Source organism: Seriola aureovittata, chromosome 23 (assembly GCF_021018895.1).
Source record: "Seriola aureovittata isolate HTS-2021-v1 ecotype China chromosome 23, ASM2101889v1, whole genome shotgun sequence".
In the NCBI taxonomy this organism is placed as follows: domain Eukaryota; kingdom Metazoa; phylum Chordata; class Actinopteri; order Carangiformes; family Carangidae; genus Seriola; species Seriola aureovittata.
In genome coordinates this window covers 14,144,480-14,169,982 of record NC_079386.1, presented here as the reverse complement: position 1 = coordinate 14,169,982, position 25,503 = coordinate 14,144,480, and the positions used below count along the sequence as shown (strand labels likewise).

General features: G+C 40.7%; 3 protein-coding genes across 5 annotated transcripts; all 3 read right to left on the bottom strand.

Moving 5' to 3' along the window:
* Window positions 1–58: 58 nt before the first annotated feature.
* LOC130164410 (E3 ubiquitin-protein ligase TRIM47-like) lies at window positions 59–19,326 on the bottom strand. 2 transcript variants are annotated; one of them, XM_056369136.1, is made up of 7 exons: window positions 19,037–19,326; window positions 3,286–3,660; window positions 3,004–3,099; window positions 2,281–2,514; window positions 1,802–1,958; window positions 1,651–1,710; window positions 59–1,549 (listed from the first exon to the last, which is right to left on the bottom strand). In XM_056369136.1, exons 1-7 carry the CDS (start codon window positions 19,271–19,273, stop codon window positions 1,017–1,019), a joined length of 1,692 nt encoding a protein of 563 aa, XP_056225111.1. In that variant the 5' UTR covers window positions 19,274–19,326; the 3' UTR covers window positions 59–1,016. The 2 variants fall into 2 exon arrangements, with proteins under 2 accessions (XP_056225111.1, XP_056225110.1); XM_056369135.1 differs by lacking the exon at window positions 19,037–19,326 and adding an exon at window positions 4,481–4,806.
* Window positions 6,213–12,935, bottom strand: LOC130164409 (protein mono-ADP-ribosyltransferase PARP14-like). Its single transcript, XM_056369134.1, has 7 exons — window positions 12,652–12,935; window positions 11,809–11,948; window positions 9,666–11,675; window positions 9,128–9,364; window positions 8,785–9,000; window positions 8,528–8,570; window positions 6,213–8,238 (listed from the first exon to the last, which is right to left on the bottom strand). Exons 1-7 carry the CDS (start codon window positions 12,824–12,826, stop codon window positions 7,130–7,132), a joined length of 3,930 nt encoding a protein of 1,309 aa, XP_056225109.1. The 5' UTR covers window positions 12,827–12,935; the 3' UTR covers window positions 6,213–7,129.
* On the bottom strand, window positions 14,759–25,503 carry LOC130164411 (E3 ubiquitin-protein ligase TRIM47-like). Of its 2 annotated transcripts, none has more exons than XM_056369138.1 (7): window positions 25,264–25,503; window positions 23,114–23,488; window positions 22,898–22,993; window positions 22,157–22,390; window positions 21,672–21,834; window positions 16,489–16,548; window positions 14,759–16,382 (listed from the first exon to the last, which is right to left on the bottom strand). In XM_056369138.1, exons 1-7 carry the CDS (start codon window positions 25,498–25,500, stop codon window positions 15,928–15,930), a joined length of 1,620 nt encoding a protein of 539 aa, XP_056225113.1. In that variant the 5' UTR covers window positions 25,501–25,503; the 3' UTR covers window positions 14,759–15,927. The 2 variants fall into 2 exon arrangements, with proteins under 2 accessions (XP_056225113.1, XP_056225112.1); XM_056369137.1 differs by lacking the exons at window positions 14,759–16,382; window positions 16,489–16,548 and adding exons at window positions 20,123–21,418; window positions 21,525–21,584.

The window sequence follows — 25,503 nt, the reverse complement described above, 5'->3', positions numbered from 1 at the left end:
TTTAAACATTTAACATTCAGACACAAATATGTGTGTTTCACAAACAGACATGAATATCTTTCTTTAGAATTCTCTTTATTTTTATTATTGTTTGGCTTCTTATTTTGGTGGTCTCTCTTTCACACAGTAACTTCAAACCAAGACTCTCTCTGTTTAGGATTACAGTGCAAAGTACAGCGTGAAAATAAACCAGAAAAAAATCTTCAATATAAACAATAAATAACATTGCACCATCCCACCTGCAGCCACCAACATGCATTGCTTCCATCCAATTCAATTCACAGGTAAACCATTCAGTCCTGTCAATCATTGTCCATAGGCAGCTACAGTAACCGAAGCTGACAGCATCTGATCATTTGTGCTGATGTTGCATGTGTCAGTTTGACCAGATTCCAAGTAAAATTTCCACATATTCCAAAACACTTCAGTGATTGATCTCTTGTAATAACTTGCAAGCTGTTCCGTTCTTTCTTGCTACCAATGAAAACCCTCCGGATAAACATCTTTACAGATCACGCTCAACCGTCCGGCAAAAGCAAACAAATCCGTGTTGCTGTAAAACAAAGTGTGGAAGTGCATGGACTCAGCCTTTAATCACAGGTGTTTACATCTGATCTACAAAAACAGACAGGTGGCAAATTTTCTAATACCAATATATCAGTATTACAAAGCTGTGCAAGGCACATGAAGGAAATGACTATGTATGGGAGAGGAAGAAAACAAATCTGTTTTTGAGAGAGTGTTAATTAGATTAGATAATACATTACTTCCTCTTTACACTGACAGAGCAGTTAACAGAAGTAAATATTTTATTGTATAAAAGATTTTTTATGTGCAAAACATTTGCCATCTTTTTACTTCCATCACATCTATAATATTTCCCCTCTATGTCTCCTCTGGAGCTATGTGCTAAATAGTTCAAATACAGTTTTTTAGACTGTCAAAATGTCAGTGGTAATTGATGTTGCAGTGCAGAACACACACACACACACACACACACACACACACACAAACATCTACTTCCTTAACTTGACAAGCTGTGCAAACACGCCAATATCATACCATTCATAGTTCAGCCCGAGCCCAGGATAAAGAGGCTGGGTGAACGTGGTGTGAACTCTGTGGAGCAGAACCATCAGATCAGAGACGTGATAAAAACTCAGAGTTCCTGCTTTATAATCCAAGAACACTCCGATCTTATAGCAGTGGGGGCCTGACACTGCCGTTTCTACATTATTGTGCCGGAACGAGTAACCATTCGCTGAGCACTCCAAACTCCACGACTTGTCATTGTTTCCAAACCGTGAGTCATCCGACGCTCGGGCGATGTCTTTGTACGCCACCGCTGCAGAGAGCGTGCGAGCGTGCCACTCCACCTCCCAGTAACACCGCTCAGACAATCCCTCTCTGCACAGCACCTGCGGGAACTTAGTAAACCTCTCTGGCTGAGCAGAGTAGGGGCTGGGTGAAGGCTTCATCATGCGATAGTCGCTCATCAGGTGGAGATACGCGTAGTTTGAGGTCACATCCAGTGTGAGGGGACGGCAATCTGCCGGGAAAACAAGGTCAGTATGAACAATCAACCCCCCTGCCAAAATGGAAATAAAGATTATTGCGTGGAAGTAGAAAGAGTTCAACTGAATGTCTTACAGTGTAAAAACTCTTCTCTGGTGTTTGGTGCCGGTGGCAGTGAGAAATCAACATAAGAGACTGTCAGAAAGAAACAGAGAGTCATTTCCATTTCATGACTTCAACCGATTATCTGATTTAAAGTCATTTGCTTCATATTTGCTTATGTTACCTGTGGCAGAGATCCTGGGCCATGTTTCCTCCAGGGCAATCTCTAGTTTATCTCTCAGCTCAGACACACAGTCCGTCACTTCTCTGAGGGAACGTGGAGGAACAGCAGCAGGTGGAAAGTCTGAAGAGTCACAGGAAGTGGAGAGAGACTGGAAGATCTGAGGAGAAACGAGACAAACAACATTGCCAAGATGTAGTTATTGTCAGAAAACATACTATTTTGTCCAAAAGCATATGTTTCACTTGAGAAGTGGGAAGTGATCTTAACACCCTGGCTTCTACTTAAGATTAATTTTACTTTCATTTTAAGCATTGTCACCTGTTATTAAAAAGCCAGCCAGTAGATAGAGCCATTTTCAGCAGGCCCTTTCCCACAGTGAAGATGAACTGTTCCAGGAAACTCTTTATTCAAATCATATTAATCATAAAGTTGTAAATCACACAACAACAACAACAACGCCACTGAGAAGCGTCCTGTACCTGTATCAAATGGATGTGGTCGTCAGCATGCGACAGCCGCTCCAGTTCGCCGTCTCTCCTCCTCAGCTTGGCGATCTCCTCCTCCAGCTGCAGCCGAATCGCCTCAGCCTGCACCGCCACCGTTTTCTCCTGCCCTTCAATCAGCTGCTTCACCTCACTACGTCTTCTCTTCATGGAGGAGATCATCTTGGCAAAGATGCTGTCGCAGTCCTTCAGCGCCTCTTGGGTAGAGATCTGTTGCAACACAAAGCTTTTGATTTAAAAGTTACTCAACATGATAAAACCAGTGCGGAAACTGGTGCTGACCTTTGACCTTGCAATCATTTTCAGTCAAATGCCACTGATTATTTATTCATTCACGAGCAGGAACTTTTGATATTAGATTATAGAGAATTCCTTTGAGCAAAATGGACTTTAATCAACATTATAACAATGAAATGAAAATGTGAAACAAACGTAAAAGCTCTTTCCAGCTGAATTCTTTTGGTTCATTCTCACTGCTTGTGGAGCATTTAGCAGCTAACAAACCAGATGTTCCCCTCAAAAGTTGATGGAGACCAAAAACAGAGCTAAAAGAAAGTGACTATTGGACTCTAGGTGTGTAACCAAGCAACTATTTGCTACAAAATGAGCATATGAACTTAGAAAGGTGATAATATGTCAATGCTGTGTTCACAACTTGCTACTCCCTCGTGTACTCCCAAACTCTTTGTTTTCTCACACCTTGAGATCGTTCTCCGCTTGGATCAGCTCCTTCAGCTCCTTCGCTCTCTGCTGGGACGTCTCCTGGACTTTCTTACGGCTCCAATTAAGAAGATTCTGCAAAGAGGAAAGCATGATTATTTCCAGTGAGACTCGAGGAGCTCATGCTCAATCAGAATAATTAAGATAATTAAGACTACATTTGCCATGTCAGGAGCAGCTCAAGGAGAGAGTACAAATACGAAAAGGCAAGTACAGAGGCGTCAGATTTACAGGCTTTAGTCAGAGAGATTTTGTTTCTACCTCTGTTTCAGCCTTCTGTACTGAAACAGAAACCACTTTGTGGTCCCGATGCTCCTCTATGGTGCACAGAGCGCAAACAAGCTGCTTGTCTGTCTTACAGTAGGCCTCCATCAGCTTGTTGTGCTTGGTACACATCTTGTCCTGCAGTGGGATCGTAGCCGAGACCAGCTGGTGCGTCTTCAGCACAGCAACCCTGTAGTGAGGCTGGAGGTGAGCTGGACAGTAAGACGCCAAGCACGTCAGGCAGGACATGGTGGCTTTCTTAGGTTTGGTCCCACAGCAGAAATCACAGGCAACATCTGCTGAACCTGCACAGGCCAGAGCAGCAGAGGGAGAAGCCTGCTGGGTGCTCGTCATCTTCAGCTTCTCCACAACCTGGGGAAAGGAGTGAGGGCAGTCATGAATAACCAAGACCAAGAAAAAGTACATTCCCACTGTAGATATTTGGATTAAGTAACACTTTACACATAATATAAAGTAACATTGTTTGTTCCTTTTAATGACCTCAAATTCGGCATCTCTAGACATTTTCATGGTTCGTTTTTCAACAAATACACCGATATTGATATATGTGCAAAAGGCTAATATCAGCGTAACAGTGGCCCAGATCAGTTGAGTAATGTGCAACTAGTCTGATACCTCTTATTTATTATTAACATGTAATTTTAGCCAGCAGAAGTAGCGGTCGGATTGTTTGTGAGGGTGGCCTGGGATGGAGTCACATTCCCGGCCTGAATTTTGTTTTTGTCCTCTCCCGGCCCAGAGGATGTATCAGTCTTTAATCTGCGTCAAAATATAAATATGAAAGTTTGTTTTCTTAATTTATGGAAAAAGAAGGTGAGATTGTCTAAAACTGTCCTACAAATATCACTTGATTGACACCAAAAAAGGAAACCGTTGTTATTTAATTGAAATATGTTAACTTTTGAAATATCCTGCTCATTAAAAAAAAACAAAAAAAATGGTTCTTTTACCAAATTGAGTACAAATAGGTTTTTCAACACAAACAAGAAATAACTGCCAGGATTTAATTTGTGAAGACACATATGGGGCAACAGAAAAACGGGAGAAAAAACACCATTACACCAAACACCATCGGTTTAAGTACATGTACGTTTACATAAAAAGTATATAGCGTTTATGTAACAAACGTAAAACAATGTAAAGTCTGTCTGTACGATCATTCCCCCATCACCTGAACCAGCATGTTGTTTCTCTTCAGAAGAGGCCTGGGATTGAAGGTCTCCCTGCACAGAGGGCAGCTGTACCCTCCCTTCTCCTTCTCCTGGTCCCAGTAACCCTCAATGCAGCCCCTGCAGTAACTGTGTCCACAGTTGATAGTAACCGGCTCCTTTAGGAGATCCAGACATACTGAACAGCAGAACTGCTCTTGGTCCAGCTCGTCTCCATGCTGCCTTCGTTCTTGTTTGTCAGCCATTTTACAGACGAGCAGCAGCACATGGAGACAGGAGGGTTCCTGAGTTTATTTGTGTCTGAATCACTTGGGGGGGAAGGAGTGACTTCCTGATTTGCCCAGAAGAGGCGTGGCTAAATAGAGCAGTGGGAGGTTCAGTGTCCAATAACTTTAGTTAAAGGGTCACACAGCAGTTTCACACACCAAGATCATGGTTAGTGCTAATCAGCCTTTGGAGACAATTGTATAACGCCTTCTGTGACTCTGAGGGGAATATTTAAAATAACCTTGATTATGTCAAAGTAATGTCATTAGGATTATCTTGAATTAGGTCTGGGATGTCGACTCCTTAACAGAAAGCCTCTGTCACGAGTTGTGGGACCAGTCATATACACAATGATGGGAAGTGTTTGGAGCCTAATCCATACAAAAGATTAAAAGACCTCTTTCTGTTTGGATTTTAATCATTCTTTTTTTTCTTTTTATTAAATTTCTAGCAACTTTATTGTGGGTGCAAAGGGTCAAAATGGTAAAATAAGGAAAAGGACAGGATTTTGTAAAAATACACGTTATCTGTGTTTGAGGCTGTAAAACAAAGGTCATATTTTATATGTAGTTTAATAACAGCTTGTTGATAGCTTTTTACAAGCTGTTATCTTAATTCTACAATTATATGACCTTTGAACTGCTGCTGAATGTAAACTTCTTGTTGTTGTTGTCAGTTATAGTTAGCCTACTTTATCTATCTCCACAAAGGCATCAGCTCACGTCCAGGGTTCACAAATACAAACACCATAAATCTGGGGTAATCACAAATTTAAAAGAATCAAAGTCCGTGAGCTTAAGAACATTTTCTCTGAATAAGAATGAACTTTGCTCTCATATATTAACCCACTTTTTCACGTCAAGCACAAATTAGACCACGGACCCCCAACTGATAAGACTTTTGCTTTTAGATGTCAAAGTGATTGAAACCCATGATCACATTAGTCATATATTCTGTCATTGTGTTACTTATGGATGGAATCCTAGTGAAAATAAATGATTCCCCTTTTTGTTGGGGACCCCCTGGAACCCCCTCAAGGACTGCCGGACCACTTTATTAACCAACTGTGGAAAATCCTCTTAGGTAAAATCTACAAATCTACAATGAACTTACACAAATCTGCATTAAAAGGACATAAAAGTCCATGAAGGAGCCGAGGAGTGCTACAGACTTATCAGGAAACCATGTTAATGTCTTCAAAGTCAGTGAGAGCGGACAGTAGTTGATCCTGACAGTTGTAAAGGGAATGAAAATACAAAATGTCAAGCACTGTAGCTTGACCTCTGGTGCCCCCTTGTGGAATCAGAGATGGTATTACATTACAAACTCACCCACAACGGCATCCAGTGTATAAGGTGTTAATAAATGCTATTGCTGATTAAACTGTTTTGTGTTTGGTTTTTAGGGAGCCCCCTTGTGAACAGAGCTCACCGGTGCAGTTTAAAAAAAAATCCCATAATAAATAGGTAAATTAGCTCGACACTTTAATAACAACAAAATGAACAAATGAGAAAAACAATCATTGCGTTTATTGTTGAAAATCTGATTTATAACAAATAAACAATGGCTTACTTAATATAAGAGCTGAGTGGAAAAAAAGAATCCTAATCCAACACCTTGAAGTTAGAGTACATTTTATAAAACAATCACTGTCATATAATGATAAATCATTAACTGCATGAACCTGTTAATAATGAACAAATCATACATCAGGTCTTGCTTACAACATATTGATATTTGTTATACATTATCAATTTATAAAGATGGCATTACAAAAGTCAATTAAAATGACAATTACAAAAGTTTACAAGTCATTTACAAAAGTAGAAATAACAGAGATTTGATTTTAAAGCGTTAACATTTCCCTCCACCATTTTCAGTTTTCATTCTGTTGTAGTTCGCAGCCCTCAAAAATTAGTCCCTTTAGAGCTGCACTGATCTTTTTTTTTTTTTTTTTTTTATAACTAACAATGGATCGGTTGTGTATACATGATCTGAAACAAACCCACAAAGCATCATCACCCAACCGTGCAGTTCCCCTCAGTTCTGTGGAGCCTTTTGAGTCTCTTTAAAGGTTATTGTTTAGGTTTTCTGGTGCCGCGAATGCATGTCAACTTTGTTTCTGCAGCGGTCTCACAGACGGACAATGATAGCGGCGAGCTGGTGAACATAGTGGCGCATTTAGCAAATAAAGAGCAGAATATTTTCCTCCGTAGTAGGTGGAATCAAAAACAGAGCTAAAAGGAGAGTGAATGCTGAATAAACATTTGCCAGGTGGCCAGAAACAAGACAAATTAATGCTAATGTTGCTTATTGTCTTGTAGATGTGTACATAGGTATAACTGTAACATACCAACCTAATAACAAAGTAATAATATGTGATACTAATGTTTTTTCATCTGTTCGATCTGCGTCCAAGTGGCTTTTGCCTTGTCCACAACAGCCTCATATGCCATCTGTGCTGCCTCACCTGGTGTTTTCGCTCCCTCAGCAGCATCAAGTCCAATCTTACCACCAATTATTCCACCTGCTGTAACACAGGCTGTTCCTACCACTGCTCCAGCTGCTATTGCTACCTCACCTCCTCCTACTGCCGCTGCTGTTGTGGCTGTCCCTCTCAATGCTGGAATGTTTTTCATTAAGTTCAGGGGTGACGTAATGTTTTTCACAGCTGTGATAACTAATCCAACCATCCCTGCCAGACCAAAAAAAGCTCCTAATAATGCTCCTGTTGCAGTCCCTGCCAGTCTGACCAAAAACCTATCAGACACAATAGTTTTAGCCTGTTTTCTGACCTCTTCCGGTGACAGGTGTCCTGATGACAGTTTAATGTGGCCCGCTTCTATATTTATTTCCTCCTCCACTGTTTGCAGCATCTTGTTGGTGTAGTAGCCTCCATTGTTTTCCATCACCAACTTGTCTATTGTGTTAAGAAGATCCTCTACCTGGGACTGGTTGTTCCTGTAGTTCTTCTGCTGTTTGTTCTTCCAGTATTTATTGTCAAAGACGTGGCAGCGGCCGCCGCACTTCTTCACCAGATCACTCAGATTCTTATTCTGGCTGACAAACTCTTGAATTGTCTTCCCTTTAGGGAGCTGGTCACCATGAGTGAAGACAATCACGGCATACTTCAGAGCATCTTCAGAGAAATACTGAAGTATTTTTCTGATGACATCCTGCTCCTGCTCTGAGAATTTATCCACTTTGAGCACAATGAGAAAAGCATGAGGCCCAGGAGCGCACTCTGTGATACAACTCAATATCTCAGGCTTCATGTCCTCCTCAGACCTGTTTGCATCAAAGAAACCAGGGGTGTCGATCAAATTGATGCTTCTTCCATTGACAGATCTGGTCTCTGTTTGGCATATAATTGTTCCAGAGTTGGGAGAATGGTTTGTGGTGAACGTTTCTTCCTCTCCTATTATGGTGTTAGCTAGGCTGCTTTTCCCAGATCCAGTTTTTCCCAGCAGGACAATCCTCTTTGTAGTCGACACTAGAGGAGAATAATGACCCTGTTAAGTACATTTGTCTTTGCTTGTTTGCTTTATTTTAAGTTATTTGGAAAATAAAAGATATAATAAATAAAATATTTAAAAATAAAAAACTTTTAGTGATAGTATTTGTATAGAGCACGTAGAATTAGTCATTACAGCAGTTGCAGACATTTTATAACACTGACCGAATAAATCAGCAAATAAAAGTTGAGTCACCAGAGAAGAAAAACACCAACAACGGCTGCCATAGGACTGAATTGAAAATTTTCACATTATATCTATACCCACCTTGGTCTGGTTGATGAATATCATTTGTGAATTCTTTGAAGGCCTGCAGAGACAAAGACCTATAGCGTTTAATACCAATTCCAGTTTATGCTCATCTGATGCAGAAAAAGATGTTGAGCTGATGTTTATAGCTCAATGGTTTTAAAATAGAAGAAAAACTAATTTCTTCAAAATGAATCAGAGAAGCCTGTAATCATTCTGTATATTATATAATATATGTAAATATTTGCACTGCTGCTTTCCATTCCCTCACTAACCTCTGTGTCATTTGGGTGGATGGCAATTCGGACCAGGAATGGCGTTCTACTGGCTCGGTTCTGTATAAATGCTTGAACTTCCTCCTGTAGAATCCTGGCTACCACACTGTTAGGAAAACGCAGGGCAATCCCAGCTCCGAGTACAGGGAGAGTGACCGATGCAAATCCTCTACTCTCACAAGAAGTTAGGATCGTGTTGATGCCCAGTCTCAGAATCTGTAAAAGGTCAGAATACAATGAGGCTAGATGCAGGAAACACTGGGAATCAGTTGCTGACAAAGTGTTCTCAGATAGAGACAGCAAAAGTTTGGACACAAATAAAAACAGTCCTCTGCTGTTTCACCTCGACTGCAGTTCCTTCTGGGTCATTGTCCCAGGGAGCGAGGTTGAGGAAGAACACTGCATTAGATGGAAGTCCAGACAAGCTCTCAACCAGAACTGCATCACCAGGCAGCGTATCTTCTCCTGCTTCCTCTCTAAACCTAGCAGTCAGCTGGGATCCAACCATTTCGAACAAAGTGTTTCCAACACGGGTAGAAAGAGGATTATGGCCAACCATAGGAGACACCACGGCATCCACCTAGGAGGAGAGCAGGAGATGTGTTGAGGCTTGATCTCTATAGTTTTTTTTTCAATTTATGTAAATTATCTAAGTTTTTCATTCTTTCACATTTTACTCACTCAAAGGAAGGAATAAATATTTTCCCCTTTAAAAATAGCACCATGGTTGAGGCTAAAAATGAGGTTGAAATGCCTGTTGTGTAGACAAGCCATACTGGGCTCTATCTTCAGCTGAGCTTTGTTGTTCAATTAACAGCTAAGTCTCTAGTCTGAATAGTTGGTTTGATTAATTTTCTTAAAATTTCAGAAAAGTTTTTCACCTCCTGGGTTTCAATGGTTCCCTGAACAATCTGAACATGGACACCATCTCGGGGATCTCCAGCATTGGCTTCTTTCGCTGTGTCTTGGGCGGCAGCAGCACCCATCAGGTATTCCACATTCTCACTTGGTGTAGTGTTTCCAGAACTTATCCCTTGGAGAAGCCTGTCACATGCCTCCTGCATGGCCCTCACCACCTCTCCTCTGTTATCTATCAGGATTATTCTGCGCAGACTCCGCCCTCCCTGACTACCAAACCTTTTTACAGCAGTTACAATAGCCTCAGAGCACACAGTGAGAGGAACGCCAAACACACCTGAGCTGATACAGGGCATGGCAATAGACGTCAACTCCATGATTTCTGACAAATTCAGAGCAGACTGGACAGTTTTTTCAAGTAAGAACCTTTCCCTGCCACCTGCTCTTCCAGCTGCAGGTCCAACAGCATGCAGCAGTGTCTTGCAGTTAAGCTTCCCCCCTGTGGTCACTACCACATCACCTGTAGGAATTTTCCCAATATACTTTACTACGGCATTGCTCTCCCTCTGTATTTCAGGACCGCCTGCTTTACTCAGTGCAGCAGCAACACCTCCACAATGGTCCAGATCTTCATTAGCAGCATTAACCAGGGCATCAGCATCCTGCTTGGTGATGTCACCCTGACACACCAGCACCTGGAGCCCATCACAAAGGCTGTAGCTGGCAACTAATGTGTTACCTCCACTCAAACTCAAAGATGGCAATAGGTCAGTGGTGACTCTATCCTCAACAAGGGAGTCTAGAAATAGACCCAGCCTGTCCCTGACCTCAGTCACCTTGCTGGATGGACCTTCCAGTACCACCATGGGTCCAGAGGAGGAGGTTAAAGGATGGACGGTAACCCCTGAATAGTCAAAACCATGCTGCTGCAGAAATTCTGGTAACTCTTGTGCTAACTCTGGGAAAGGGAGATGGACTGTGCTTTGCAAAGGAAACTGTTTAACAGTTTCACCCAGCTCTTCAACCTCTCTGGCATGACCCAGTAAGCACACTGCGCTGTCTGAGCCAAAAAAGACCTGAGCCCTACATTGCCCTTTGTTCATTTCATTCTTCTTGGACATAAGCTTTTCCCGAAGCTCAGATGGCACAGCAGAGCAGGTAGGTAGATTAATCTTTACTTCCTTGAACTCACCCTGCAGTGCTTTTTTTGCATCATCCAGTTTATCAGCAGAGTGGGAGAAGACACATAGCTCTGTGTCTCGTAATTCTATTTCCACCTTGTCACCAACCCCTAAAAAGTCACCTAGCATCCTTGGACCTCCATAAGCCTTCCGTAGGAAGGCCAGAAGATGTGGGCTCATGTTAGAAACTGTCCTTTCTAACACCAGATTCTCCTTCTCAGAAATCCAATCTCCAGCCTTAAGAATATCCTCCACAGAACCTTCCAAAGCTACCTGACCTGCATCTCCCTGTGTGACCTTAACTCCTGGAAAATTTCGTCCCACACCATGCTCAATCTCTTTCCAGAGGAGGCGGAGTTTGGCCTCACCCAGTCTACAAATGCTGGTTTGCCTCTTAATTGAGTGTGTCCCTCGATGTTTAACAGTTGATTCCTCCACATCCATCAACCTCGCATTCACCTGAGAACGTTTCCCAACCACAACAACCAGCCCACCCTCACTGTACACCTTCACCTCATCTGTGGTCTGATGAGAACTACAGGACTGAAGCAAAGCTTTGACTTTGTGAGGGTCCACCTCATAGTGGCACAGGTAGGCATCAAAGAGTTTGTCTACCTCAGCTTTCCAGTTTCTACCTTCATCTACAACACCAGGTTGGGCTAAACTCTTGACTAAAACCATGCTCTCCTCTGGGTAAAGCTGCGCAGAGCAGGCCACAGAAGCAAGTTCTTTCTCTAGTTCTTCCCCGGCCTCGGGACATTCCTTTAGGTAACGTAGGAGGTAAGTATCAGGTCGTAGTTCATATTCTTCACCACTTGGTGGAGGAGTTGAGGCAGGAATAGACTGTGGGATCTGTGTTAAAAGGAAAGATGCATTCAAATAATGATAACAGCAGTTTAATGTTGTATTTTATTTGTATTATTTTTTAAAGGTGCTTTTTGAATAGACAACCTTGACTGACTGACAGTGACTTTGTTTTACTAACCTGTGCTGAAGCTGTTGTATCCTGTCTTGGAGTGATGGGAGATGGGGTGTGAGGGTCCAGGCTGCCTCGGACAGTGAACACCAGAGGACCATCTGCGAGCTGCACAACATGCTCGCCTCTCTCCAGGACTTTTTGCTGATCTATGAAGGAAAAGTGAAATTATCATGAGCTTTAAATAATACAATTGTTCCTCTTTGACATAAACCACAGGCTTTTCACTTATTGTTAGAAAATAACAAATTGAAGAAAAAAATGGGTTTATTTTGTCCTCTGTCTTTCCTTATTTTCAGATTTCTCTCAAATCTCCTACTTTCCATTTATGCAAGTGGGCTACAGTTAACAATGCTGCTGTTTAAACCCGTCTCCCACAGCGTGCACCACTTCAACAAGTCATTTGTTTGCTTATCATGCAATGACGTTTTATGGACCACAGCTGATTTTACTTCCTCGTGTAGCCACTGTACATTCAGTCAGCTGAATGAAAAATGGTATTTGACTTGTCTTTTGCAGAAGATGAATTGTTTATGATTACTATTAAAAGCCTCATCTCTGGCAGCTGTTTGTTAAGTTTCGTTTTCCGCTGAAAGTGAAACTAAATGATTTCGCTGTTCAGAATCCTATCTCACAAATTTCCATTTGCATCAGTGGAATCGTGGACCTTTGGACATTTGGTTTAAACTTACAGTCCAAAATCTTTCTTCTTTAGACCCCAACTGTGCTAAATCCTCTAATCGAAAATCAAAATAAATGTATTATTTGATACACGGCGCTGACCATTACAAGACAGTCCACGATCATATTAATGATGAATACTGATTAATGGATTAATGTCGTTGAACCTACCTCTCTCATATCTGAAAGCAATACTGTAGACCTTATCGTCCACACTCCTCAGTGGTCCGCAGTCACCTCCACCTGATCGGCGACGAATACGGAAATATGTCTCTATTGCCTTCCTCTGCTCCGCGCGCAGGCTGCGGCACTCAAAGAAAACGGGATAATGGTGAATATCAGCCATCGTCCTACCGCGAAAAGATGAAGACAAACATGTGTAATATGCAATCTGAAGAGCGCAGTGTGCGATACGACTGTATCAGTCTTCTGATCGAGGAGGACTGCTCTCTCCGTTCTCCTGCAGGAGGAAATGTGCCACATCAAGAGATAGCATCGGTGTCACGTCAACATACTTACATAATGCATTTCATTAAAGCACAGATTACAACAACACCGTAGAACTCAAGAGATACTGTTGATTTTATTCAAATTGTAGCAGTAAACATTAACACACACACACACACACACACACACACACACACACACACACCATGAAAACACTGACAGCATGAAAAAAAAAATATGATACACAGCGAATAAGAAACGATCTTAACCCTTTTGTTTTCTGACAATAGTTTTTTTATATAGGAGCAAATAAATATACATTTTGTTTACCAAAAAGTCCTTCAGAGACAAAGAAAGGTACAATATTTTATCCTGCATATGATGTTAGTTGTGACAAACTCCCTGCTGGACCTCTTCTGACCAAACAATTATAAAAGTCCAGTCACAGAAATCCAAAGACAACTGTTGCATACATTTTTGAAAAAAATATTCATAGTTGACCTTTGAAACTGTTTAACAATATAGGAATATTATTGCATAATAAAGTTATCTTATGTTTCAACTGTCTGGAGCAGAATCAGTTTTTTTTCACTTTGCAGTTCACTTTGCTGACACAACAACACACCGGGGAGTCACGCGCTGCAGGTACACCACTTCTCCAGTCACATTGCGCAGAATAGGAAAGGTCAGCAAAGACCATTCCCTATTCAGTTTTTATCATGTCTGACATATTCACATAGAAAATAAGTAAAACAAAACAAAACAAAACAAAAAAAAAACACACCCATCAGTATTGAGGGTGTGTGGCGTGTTGGAAAGGAAATCTCTCATCATAATAAGACCAATGTTGACGTCAAGACATGCGTCGGGCAGCGCCTGAGCTTAGTGGGACTAGAAGCAGGTAGATTCACTAAGACTTTCTCCATTGACTTACAGAGACAAGACTGAAGTGCTGCAGGTCCAAAATTGTTGAGTAAAGTAGCTTCCATTATTTGGGGCATGAGGAACTCTGAGAAAGCTTCCAAGAACCCAAACTTTATCTGGGTGGAACAGCTTATTATCAGGCCCTGCATGGTGGCTTCAGTCCTATTAAAGCACCTCCTAGCCTGATGAATATTGGATCACATTCAGAGATGTGCTCTGCCAAACCTGCTTTAAAAATAAATACTGAGCTCATTGACAAAGCATGGAATATTCATAGCATGATATTCTTGCTGCTCACCCTCTCTACTAACCTGTTCTATAGGTTTGTGGGTGTATGCTACACTGTGAGCCTAAAGCTAAGAACAATGATACAGCCCTGCAGGAAATTAAACACTTTAATTTGGGTGACACATCATTTGGAGAATGGTTCAGAAGTTTTATGCCTGTCATTGTAAAAACACAAAAACTTTACACTTAATAATATTAATAATCCTCAGGTTTAAATACAATAACTAATATTCATTTCAGGAGTCATACTAAATAAAGTTTGTCTTCTTTGAGGAATAATGCATAAAAATAAGGTCAAAACATTTCAGCCCACATTATCTGTCTATTACACTGATGCAGTTGTTTTTCATAAAGTGTCCTTGTGTGTCAAGACAAATTCAGCACAGTCAGAACCACACCTGCCTGTTTTATTAGTGACTAATGGGTGAAACCTGTGCAGTGACTCATACTGTATTTGAGTTGTTTATCCAAACAATAAGGAACAGCAGACAGGCGGTAACAGCCTACATAGTGAGACACAGTTGCCCTCTTGTGGTCAAACTGTGCACATCACTCACACGCTGCTATTCATGAAGCTAAGACGTGAGATGAATTTCGGATGCTGTACAGACTGTAAAGCTCTTTGAGTCAAACGTGTGAACTTGAACATAGTGTAGGCTTCAACAGCAGCACAAACTGCAGCATCCAACCTGACCGCAGAGTTGAATCAACTTTACACTTAAAACCTAAATGAGGAGGATTATTAATATTCTAATGACTCCTCTCTATTTATGCTGTGGTGTTATATTGCATTTGTTTCAGTCAGACATAAACTGGTGGTAAGGAGAGTAATGAGACACCGCGTTCCTCCCCCTACACAGAATTCCTTCATCTAATTATTCAGTTGATTCAGACACAGCAAGTAACTCCGGACACCCCGATGCTAAAAGACACTACGCCGCAAAAGATACTGTAGATGTACTTATTAAATTTGATATTCAAGTAATAGATTTCAGACTGTTCAGACTCTGCTACATAACAGAGAGAAATGCAAACCAGAAATTTACAGGTTGTGTGATTGCATTTATTGATTCATTTCTTTCTTTTAAAAAAAAAATTATCAAAATTAACCAAAACAATCTTCTGCATATACACGACAGTGTCACCATTTCTGAGAAACACATTTTAACCTGTAAGGGTTTCAAAAAGTTGACAATCCAAACAGAACAAATGAAAGCAAACCATGTAACATGCATGTCATATTAAGTTCAATAAATCGACCATAACCACTGAGGTCCATAATACTCTGAAACACATTCACCAACAAAAACACTTTTTAAAAGTCCTGTTTTAAAATTTAGTAAACCGCCAGCAAAGACTAACATTTGAGCTAATGTGACACATCTGTAAACACCAAGGAGCAATGAGTTAGTTTCAACTGGAAAAGCAAAAGTGAGAGAAAGAAACTCCAAACCAGTTAACAACTCCTGTGTCTAACAACACACACCTCTCCACCCTTTTACCTTAACTGCTTGGACTGTTGCAACGAGGAAATGGTTTATTTGCGACTTTGGAAGGTGTTACTCAAACTACAAAGATATTTGAAGTGCTTTAACAGGTTCAGAAATTTAGGGTCAAAATATAAAATCACATCCTCTCATCTATCACATGGTATCCAGCTATATTGGAGGGCCACTTGCAGCAAAAACCCCCGCCTCAATATAAATCTGATCACCATAACTTCATCAGTTCTGCATAATGTCCAGTGCTAGATCCAGCACTCTTCAGCCCGAGGCCAGGATAGAGAGGCTAAGTGAACGTGTTGTGGACTGTGTGGAGCAGAGTCATCGTGTCAGAGATGCTGTAAAAAGACAGAGTACCTGCTTTATAATCCAGGAACACTCCGATCCTGGAGGAGTTAGGACCTGACACAAACTCAATTTTTGTGTTGTGTTGTACGACATAACCACCTGGTGAACACTCTAAACTCCATGACTTGTTGTTCTTTCCAAACTCGGACTCATATGTTCTGCTGATGTCTTTGTACGACACTGCCACTGACCATGTACCACCACTCCAACTGACCTCCCAGTAGCATCGCTCTGACAATCCCTCTATGCACAACACCTGCATGACATTTGTAAACCTGTCTGGGTGAGCAGAATAATATTTCTCATGGTATTCACGAGTCACCCGCCTGTTTTCTTCTGAAAGGGACAAGCATCTGTAGACTGAGTTCTGATCCAGTGTTAAAGGACGGCAATCTGATGGAAGAGCAAAGGTAATATTAACATTAACCTTGTGATATCCAGTTCATTATTAATGCATCAGTGTATTGTGAAACTGCAGAGGATTAAATCTTTTACTCACAGAGTAAAAACTCATTTCTCTTCTTTGGCACAGGTGGCAGTACAACATCTGCAGCACCCACTAACAAAAAGGAAAAACAACAAACCTAAATATCATCGGACCTGAATAAAAACACCATGTAACTGCTTTTATGTTTCTGTGCAGCTGCAGCTCTTCAGCCTGAGCCACTGCAGTCTTCTCCCGGGCTTTGATTAGCTGCTTCATCAAAGTGCGTCTTTTCTTTATGGAGGAGGTCAGATCATCAAAGATCTTATCACAGGACTTCACTGTAGTCTGGGTACAACTCTGTTTATACAAAGAAAAAACAACAAGATTTTGTTTTTGGACCTTGTACATGTCATTGTACAATAATTTTACTTCTCATCTCATCCATTCTCATTCTGAATCAACAAGTTAAATACAGACATCTATAGAGGTGATTAGGGTAATAAAATTAAAAAGGCACAATCCATTTACCACTATGTACAAATAAAAGGTAGCCATGACATTTAGACTGGAAACAGCATTCACTTTTAAACTGATGGACTGGAGTTAATATAGGGATTAATGTCAGACAATATTTCAGTGTACGTTATTGACCCGTATGCATTCTTATGGACATTTTTTTTCCATCATCTTTTCATTTTTCCAAGTGTGTGTATTTTTGGGCAATTTTGGAATTTCACCCTCCTGTAATATGTCTATAATACGCAGAGTACACAAAATACTAATAAATAAAAAAACGAATATGTTACTGCATAATAAATAATAATGTATCAAAATGAATGTTGTTGCTAATCTTTGACCTATCCCAGACTGATATTATAAAAAAATATCAACTTTTATTTATTATACTTTTTTTTCCCCGTAAAAACAGTGACTTTATGCAAACTGGCATTTAAAGGGTTAAAAATCCTGAAAATGATTGAATATTTGGTACTTATGATCAATACTGATGTTGAATTAAAAAAAAAAAATTCCCATAAAAACAGTGACTTTATGCAAACTGGCATTTAAAGGGTTAAAAATCCTGAAAATGATTGAATATTTGGTACTTATGATCAATACTGATGTTGAATTAAAAAAAAAATCAGTGAAAGTGGAAAATGATATTAATATGTAATATTTCTATGACGGTTTTTTGATGCAGACAATGTTGTCCACTAAGGAAGACAAAGGAGGTCAGTGTCACCTGCCACATATCAAAACACCTGGACAAGACTTCCCCCATACTGTAGTGGTCAATACACACAGAGGATCATATTACTGACTCCATACCTTAAAATCCTTCAGGGCTTGACTCAGCTCATTCAGCTCCTTTTCTCTCTCCTGGAATCTTTCCTGGACTCTCTTTTGAATCACAATCAGCTGTTTCTGAAAGAAATCGTCGGTGCAACATTGTGAATGTTTCAGTCACATCATAACAACAAAGCACCACTGATAATAAAAACTGGATAAATACTACAAATAACAAACATGTCCATGTGTTTCAGTGCAGGCCTCTTTTAAAAGTCTGACGACAGTTTTTGTTTCTACCTGTTCAGTAGCCCTCTCTGCTGCAGCTGAGCTCATACAGTGTCTCTGATGTTCATCTATAGTGCACAGATAGCAGATGCACATCTTGTCCGTCTTACAGTAGGCCTCCATCAGCTTGTTGTGCTTGGTACACATCTTGTCCTGCAGTGGGATTGTAGCCGAGACCAGCTGGTGCGTCTTCAGAACAGCAACGCTGTAGTGAGGCTTGAGGTGAGCTGGACAGTAAGACACCAAGCACGTCAGGCAGGACATGGTGGCTTTCTTAGGTTTGGTCCCACAGCAGAAATCACAGGCAACATCTGCTGGACCTGCACAGGCCAGAGCAGCAGAGGGAGAATCCTGCTGGGTGCTCGTCATCTTCAGCTTCTCCACAACCTGGGGATGATAAAAAAAAAAAAGGAGGTGGTGAGAAATACTGATTTCCCTCAGATAGAGTGTGCGTCCACTCAGGCTTCACAATAGGTGTGGTTCATGCTGGCAGCACATGCAATGAAAAAAAAAAAAAGGCACATTTTTCTTCTATAGATTCCAGGTGTTAGGAGCCAAAATATTGAGTAATTCTTGCCATTCAAAAATAAAAAAAAAAAACTAATAGTAATAGCTGAACCGATGGACTGTATCAGTCTTTACACCAGTTGTTTTACTGCAACCAAGCTTGGCATCATAATGATGTCGTAGCTAAACCTGCTCCAGAGTTTTTTGTATCTTCTTCAGTCTTTAATATTTGTATTTAATATCCACCACTAGGTTCATAGGGACCAAATCAAAGAGTCTGTGTGTAACACAGCTTTCATCCTTCAGATAACAGAGTACAGAACAGAAAACATGCAGAGTCTGCACTCAGAATGCAGTGCCAAGCCTCTTTCATGGCATATTTTCTAAACCTCATAATCCCACACTGCCTTCTGCCTACAGGGATGGAGTGTATTCATAAAGACAGCTGTATGATTGAGCTCTTTCTTAGAATTGTACGAAAAACTAAAATGATCTAAACATACTGTTTTCGCGGCACTTTTACTTTGCGCGCCATTACCTCAGCCAGCATGTTGTTCCTCCGCAGGGCAGGCCTTGAGTTGAACGTCTCCCTGCACTGAGGGCAGCTGTACTTTCCCTTTTTCTTTTCCTGGTCCCAGCATCCCTCAATGCAGCTTCTGCAGTAACTGTGTCCGCAGTGGATGGTGACGGGCTCTTTCAGCAGTTCCAGACACACCGCACAGCAGAACTGACTGTTGTCCAACTCCACTCCGCGCTCCGGCTGCTGTGCGGCCATTCTGTTGAGTTTCGGACGTGCAGAGAAAAACGCTCATAAGTTTCGTTTTTTCTTAAAAAAAAAAAAAAAAAAAAAAAACTGAGAACGGAAAAGGGAACTAAGTGAGGCGGGGCTTTTCAGTCAAGTGGTACTGCCCCAACTCATCCTTATGCGTGTTCACATTAAGTCCGACAACTATTAAAACTTTCACCTTCTTTCATCTATTTAACTTTTATATTTTACCAAACTAACTGAGTCATATCAACGACAGTATATCCGCATTAGTGTTACAAGCTCAGTCAAGACTGTGTGACACAGTTCAGCTAAAGGCACCTTCAGGGAATCCCCGTCTTCAGTGCTACAAACGATGGACGCTGTATTCTGCCCACATATTAGGCTACACTGAAATATCGAAAAACGATAGCCCTTATCATTTGACATTATATTAACGTCTTGCCAGTGTAACATTTCTCTTCTATTTCATTTTTATGACCCAGTTTGCATTTACTTCTGTTGTCAATTCTTATTATTTTCCAGGAAGTAACGCGCCCTCAAACTGCTGCTTGCTTTCTTGGCAGATTTTAAACTCTTTAAGTGACTGTTCATTCAACACGAACAGAAGACAACCACTACACTGAGCTTTGCACTAATAATACAGCCCTGCAGAAAAATTAAACGTTTAATTTGAATGGCAAAATGTGGCAAATAATTTGGACAATTGTTGAGAAGTTTTACAGTACTTGAGCCTTTCCTTGTAAAAACTTCAAAACTTTACACTTAAAAAAATAAATAAATAAATAATCCTCTCTTTTAGGTTTCTCTGCCACAGAACAGACACAAATGTAAACCATACATTTTAAGTTGTGTGTATGCATTTATTTATTCAATCAATCATTTATTTAAAAAAAGATCAACATAATCTTCTGCATATACATGTGCCAGATAATGTTAATAACTTAAGACAAAATATCAATTAAAGTTGTAGCCTAGCTCATATAGCTTGAAGTAACTGATGACAAACTGATTCATGACAGTGTCACCATTTCTGAGCAAGATATTTGATCTTAAACTAAGTATTTTAAAAGCAGGCAATCAAAATAGAACAAATAAAAAGCAAAACAGTGAAATAAGTCAACCAAACATATTTAACAAACAAAACAAACACATAGTTTAAAAGTCCATTTTTAAAATTCAGCAAAGCTAATGTGAAATATCTGAAAACCCCAAGGAGCGAGGAGTTTCAATTGAGAAAGCAAAAGTGAGAGGAAAAACTCAGTTAACTCATGTGTTTACCAACACACACCTCTCTACCATTTTACCTCAACTGTTTGAGCTGTTGCAACGAGGAGACTGGTTTATTTGGGCCTTTTGTTACTCAAAGTGCTAGACTGAAGCTGCAGAGTTTTACCAACTTTCATCTAAATATTAGTCAATTCTTGCAGCATTTCTTGTTGCTACTGAAAGCTACAGACTAAACTCTGCAACAAAAGGCAAAAACTATATTTAAGCGCTTTAGCAGGATCAGAAAATCAGGGTCACTCCTGTAAAATCACATCCTCTCATCTATCACATGGTATCCAGTTATATTGGAGGGCCAATTGCAGCAAAAACCCCCGCCTCAATATAAATCTGATCACCATAACTTCATCAGTTCTGCATAATGTCCAACACTAGATCCAGCACTCTTCAGCCCGAGGCCAGGATAAAGAGGCTGAGTGAACGTGTTGTGGACTGTGTGGAGCAGAGTCATCGTGTCAGAGATGCTGTAAAAAGACAGAGTACCTGCTTTATAATCCAGGAACACTCCGATCCTGGAGGAGTTAGGACCTGACACCAACTCAATTTTTGTGTTGTGTCGGAAAACATAACAGCCTAGTGAACACACTAAACTCCATGACTTGTTGTTCTTTCCAAACTCGGACTCATATGTTCTGCTGATGTCTTTGTACGACACTGCCACTGACCAAGTGCCACCACTCCAACTGACCTCCCAGTAGCATCGCTCTGACAATCCCTCCCTGCACAACACCTGCATGACATTTGTAAACCTGTCTGGGTGAGCAGAATAATATTTCTCAAAGTGTTCACGAGTCACCCGCCTGTTTTTTTGTGAAAGGGACAAGTATTTGTAGACTGAGTTTTGATCCAGTGTTAAAGGACGGCAATCTGATGGAAGAGCAAAGGTAATATTAACATTAACCTTGTGATATCCAGTTCATTATCAATGCATCAGTGTATTGTGAAACTGCAGAGGATTAAATCTTTTACTCACAGAGTAAAAACTCATTTCTCTTCTTTGGCACAGGCGGCAGTACAACATCTGCAGCACCCACTAACAAAAAGGAAAAACAACAAACCTAAATATCATCAGACCTGAATACAAACACCATGTAACTGCTTTTATGTTTCTGTCTTGTACCTGTGGCAGAGATCACAGGCCATGTGTCCTTCAGGAGCTTCTCCATGTTTTCTCTCAGCTCAGACACGCGGTCAGTCACAGCTCCGATCGAACGCTGAGGAAGAACAACAGCTCCAGCTGGCAAATCTGGAGATTCACAGGAGGTGGAGAGAGACTGGAAAGTCTGAAGGAAGTTCAGTAAGTCAGACACCAGAGGAAAGACAAAAAAATCAATCAAGATATTCCAGTACAGTCATCATACATTGTAATGTCAAAATGTTGCCAACAGATGTCACTTTAGGGCAATGCATCCAGCCATGTCGCTGAGAAAAATGAGTTTCACAGTTACAGATGGAGGAGCTTTGGCTGTACAGCAACAATTACTCAGCCACGTGGAACCGACATAAGTAAAAAAGTATACAATGTGAAATAAATAAACAAACAAACAAACAAACAAACAAAAAAACCATGAAGTTGCTCGCCACCACACTGACAGCGTCTGGTACCTGAATGAAATGAATGTCGTCGTCTGTATGAGAAAGCTCCTCCAGGTCGGCGTCTCTCCTCTTCAGCTTGGTGACCTCCTCCTCGAGCTGCAGCTGCAGCTCTTCAGCCTGAGCCACTGCAGTCTTCTCCCGGAATTTGATTAGCATCCTCATCAAAGTGCGTCTTTTCTTTATGGAGGAGATCAGATCATCAAAGATCTTATCACAGGACTTCACTGTAGTCTGGGTACAACTCTGTTTATACAAAGAAAAAACAACAAGATTTCTTTTAAAATATGCTCTCTGTGTGGCAAAGTCCTTGGCAGCTAGTCTTCCTGGAGTATGACAAGTTACAAGAGTTACCTGGCTGAAATATGCATCTCTGCTAGTCAGTAGCCTCTCAGACAGAAAGCCAGTGGCCCAACACAAAAATCTAGATCCTGTACATGTGACTTATTTCCCCTTTTAAACAGATTCAGTGACACGACAAACTGAAACAACAAGTACACATATACAGTATATATACACATATATACTGTACTGGTCAAAAGTTTGGACACACTTTCCCATTCAAGTGATAACAAGGAAGATGGTGAGATATACATTCAAGTGAATGGCAAAGTGTGTTCAAACCTTTGACTGGTACTGTATATACAACTTATGCATACATACTGTGCATGACCCTCTAACTACGACTGAAAGATTATTTAATAAAACGGGTGAGGTTTTAATGTTGTGGGGATCGATGTACAGATTCCACACCTTGAAATGGTTCACAGCTCGACTCAGCTCATTCAGCTCCTTTTCTCTCTCCTTTTCTCTCTCCTGGACTTTCTTTAGTCTCACAATCAGCATTTCCTATAAGAAATTGTTAGTGGAACATTGTGTTAACATATCACTACTTGTAATAAAAACTAGAAAAAAGATGTTTAACTGCAGGCCTCGGTCTACAGTTTTTGTTAGCAGTTTTGTTTCTACCTGTTCCGTAGCCCTCTCTGCTGTTGCTGAGATGATCCTGTGGCACTTATGTTCATCTATACTGCACAGATAGCAGATGCACCTCTTGTCCGTCTTACAGTAGGCCTCCATCAGCTTGTTGTGCTTGGTACACATCTTGTCCTGCAGTGGGATTGTAGCCGAGACCAGCTGGTGCGTCTTCAGCACAGGAACGGTGTAGTGAGGCTGGAGGTGAGCTGGACAGTAAGACGCCAAGCACGTCAGGCAGGACATGGTGGCTTTCTTAGGTTTGGTCCCACAGCAGAAATCACAGGCAACATCTGCTGAACCTGCACAGGCCAGAGCAGCAGAGGGAGAATCCTGCTGGGTGCTCGTCATCTTCAGCTTCTCCACAACCTGGGGATGATAAAAAAAAAAAAAAGAAGGCAGTGAGAAATACTGTAGGTGACATGACTTGCAGGACTTGGTGACATTGATTAGCCATTTTCATAGGATGTGGGGTAACAGGTAGGCACATAAAAATGCTATATTGCTTGATATACTTTTATTAAATGTTACAAAGTGCCAATGTCCTCTCTGTTTTACCTTCAAAATAGACACAGATTTGAGACATATTTTACCCGTGGCAGAAAATCATGCATTATAGGATTATATTTTTTGCCTCAGTATCTCAATGATTAATGAATTCCTGTCTCATGGTAGTTGCAAGGACTAAAAGGATAAACATGTTTTCAGGATGCTCACTGGAAAAGAGGGCATTTGACATGGGTATTGCATCTGTGGTATGTACCGATATGCATGCTGAAACATGTCCACACAGTTAAATCATCAGTATATGCCCTTACATGTCATCAAGGAAGCACCAAGCATGCAAACAATTCAGTCCTGAGGTTATATGGTTTAAGGATAATAGTTTATCACATGTAATTTATAGTACACAGTTATCTAAATTGTACACAAGGTATTAGATTAGCACCACATCAAGTATATATGTAGGCCTATATAAGTAGAGACAAGAGAACCTGCTTCTTCAATGTGGATGTTTCTTTTCCTAGAGGTAAAACAATGCCTTTAACTATGTATTTATCTATGAAGGGAACATGGAAGGACACTGGAACTTCATACACTAAATGACCATACATAAAGCCACTTCCACATTCCTTCTAGCTACCCTACATACATGGTCCTATGAAAATGACTGAAAGATGCTTCCACACCTTATTTTATTTTTAATATCTTCATGTTCATTAGACCTTAAATATTGGCTCAAAAATCAATTAAAGATTGTATTTAAAAAGGAAATGATTGATATCATATAGGTGCAAATAAATGGGTTTCTTACACTTAATAGCACTCTTGATTAGGAATTTCACACGTTTCCAAATCTAGGTCTGTTCAGAAAATACACAGTACCAACTTCTCATGGTTCAGGTAAACTGATATTGATGTTTGTCTCTCCGACAAAGTTTGATGAGAATAGGAAAAATACAAAAACCAACATGGCTTCTCAGAGGTGGTGTTTTTGAAACTGTAGAAATAAAAAAATATATCTGAATTGAAAAAAATATTTTAAAAAGGCCTTAGTTTTGGGTAGGCAAACTTAAACAGACACACAAACCCCTTTCCTTGACTACATCTTATTTGACGAACGATCCATCACAATCATCACTTGCGTGCATACTGTGTCAACCACAGTTTCCAACCCCGTTTACTGATGTCTTTCCCATTGATTTCCATAGTCACTGTTCCTATAGTGAAACACTGTAGCCATTTGAATGATCTTTGTGACTGAAGCTGCCATCTTTAGACCACTTGCAGTGCACCTGCGTGGAAGCATCTGCATTAGTCATGTTTCTCCACTCATTCAGGTTTTTGAATTAATTAATAACATGTCCGCAGTGAGTTACAACTCTTTCTAGAAAAACACCCATGTGTTAATCCTTCATTCCACAGAAATCTCCCCTTACAATGTTGTACATGTTACCAGATTACATAACACATGCTTTGAAGAACCAAAAGGCCATGATGACCTCCTCTTTTCTATCACCAATATAATTACAATTTCTAACCAGCTATAAGTGATATGTTTCAGTGGTGTCAGGGATTGTATTGATTACTTGATTGATATAGTTTCAACTGTGGCTCAAAAACTCTCCAACTATCACCCCTACCTCAGCCAGCATGTTGTTCCTCCGCAGAGCAGGCCTTGGATTGAAGGTCTCCCTGCACTGAGGGCAACTGTACTTTCCCCTTTCCTCCTCATGGTCCCAGCATCCCTTAATACAGCTTGTGCAGTAACTGTGTCCACAGTGGATGGTGACTGGCTCTTTCAGCAGGTCCAGACATACTGCACAGCAAAACTGACTGCGGTCCAACTCCACGGCATGCTCCTTCTGCTGTTCAGCCATTCT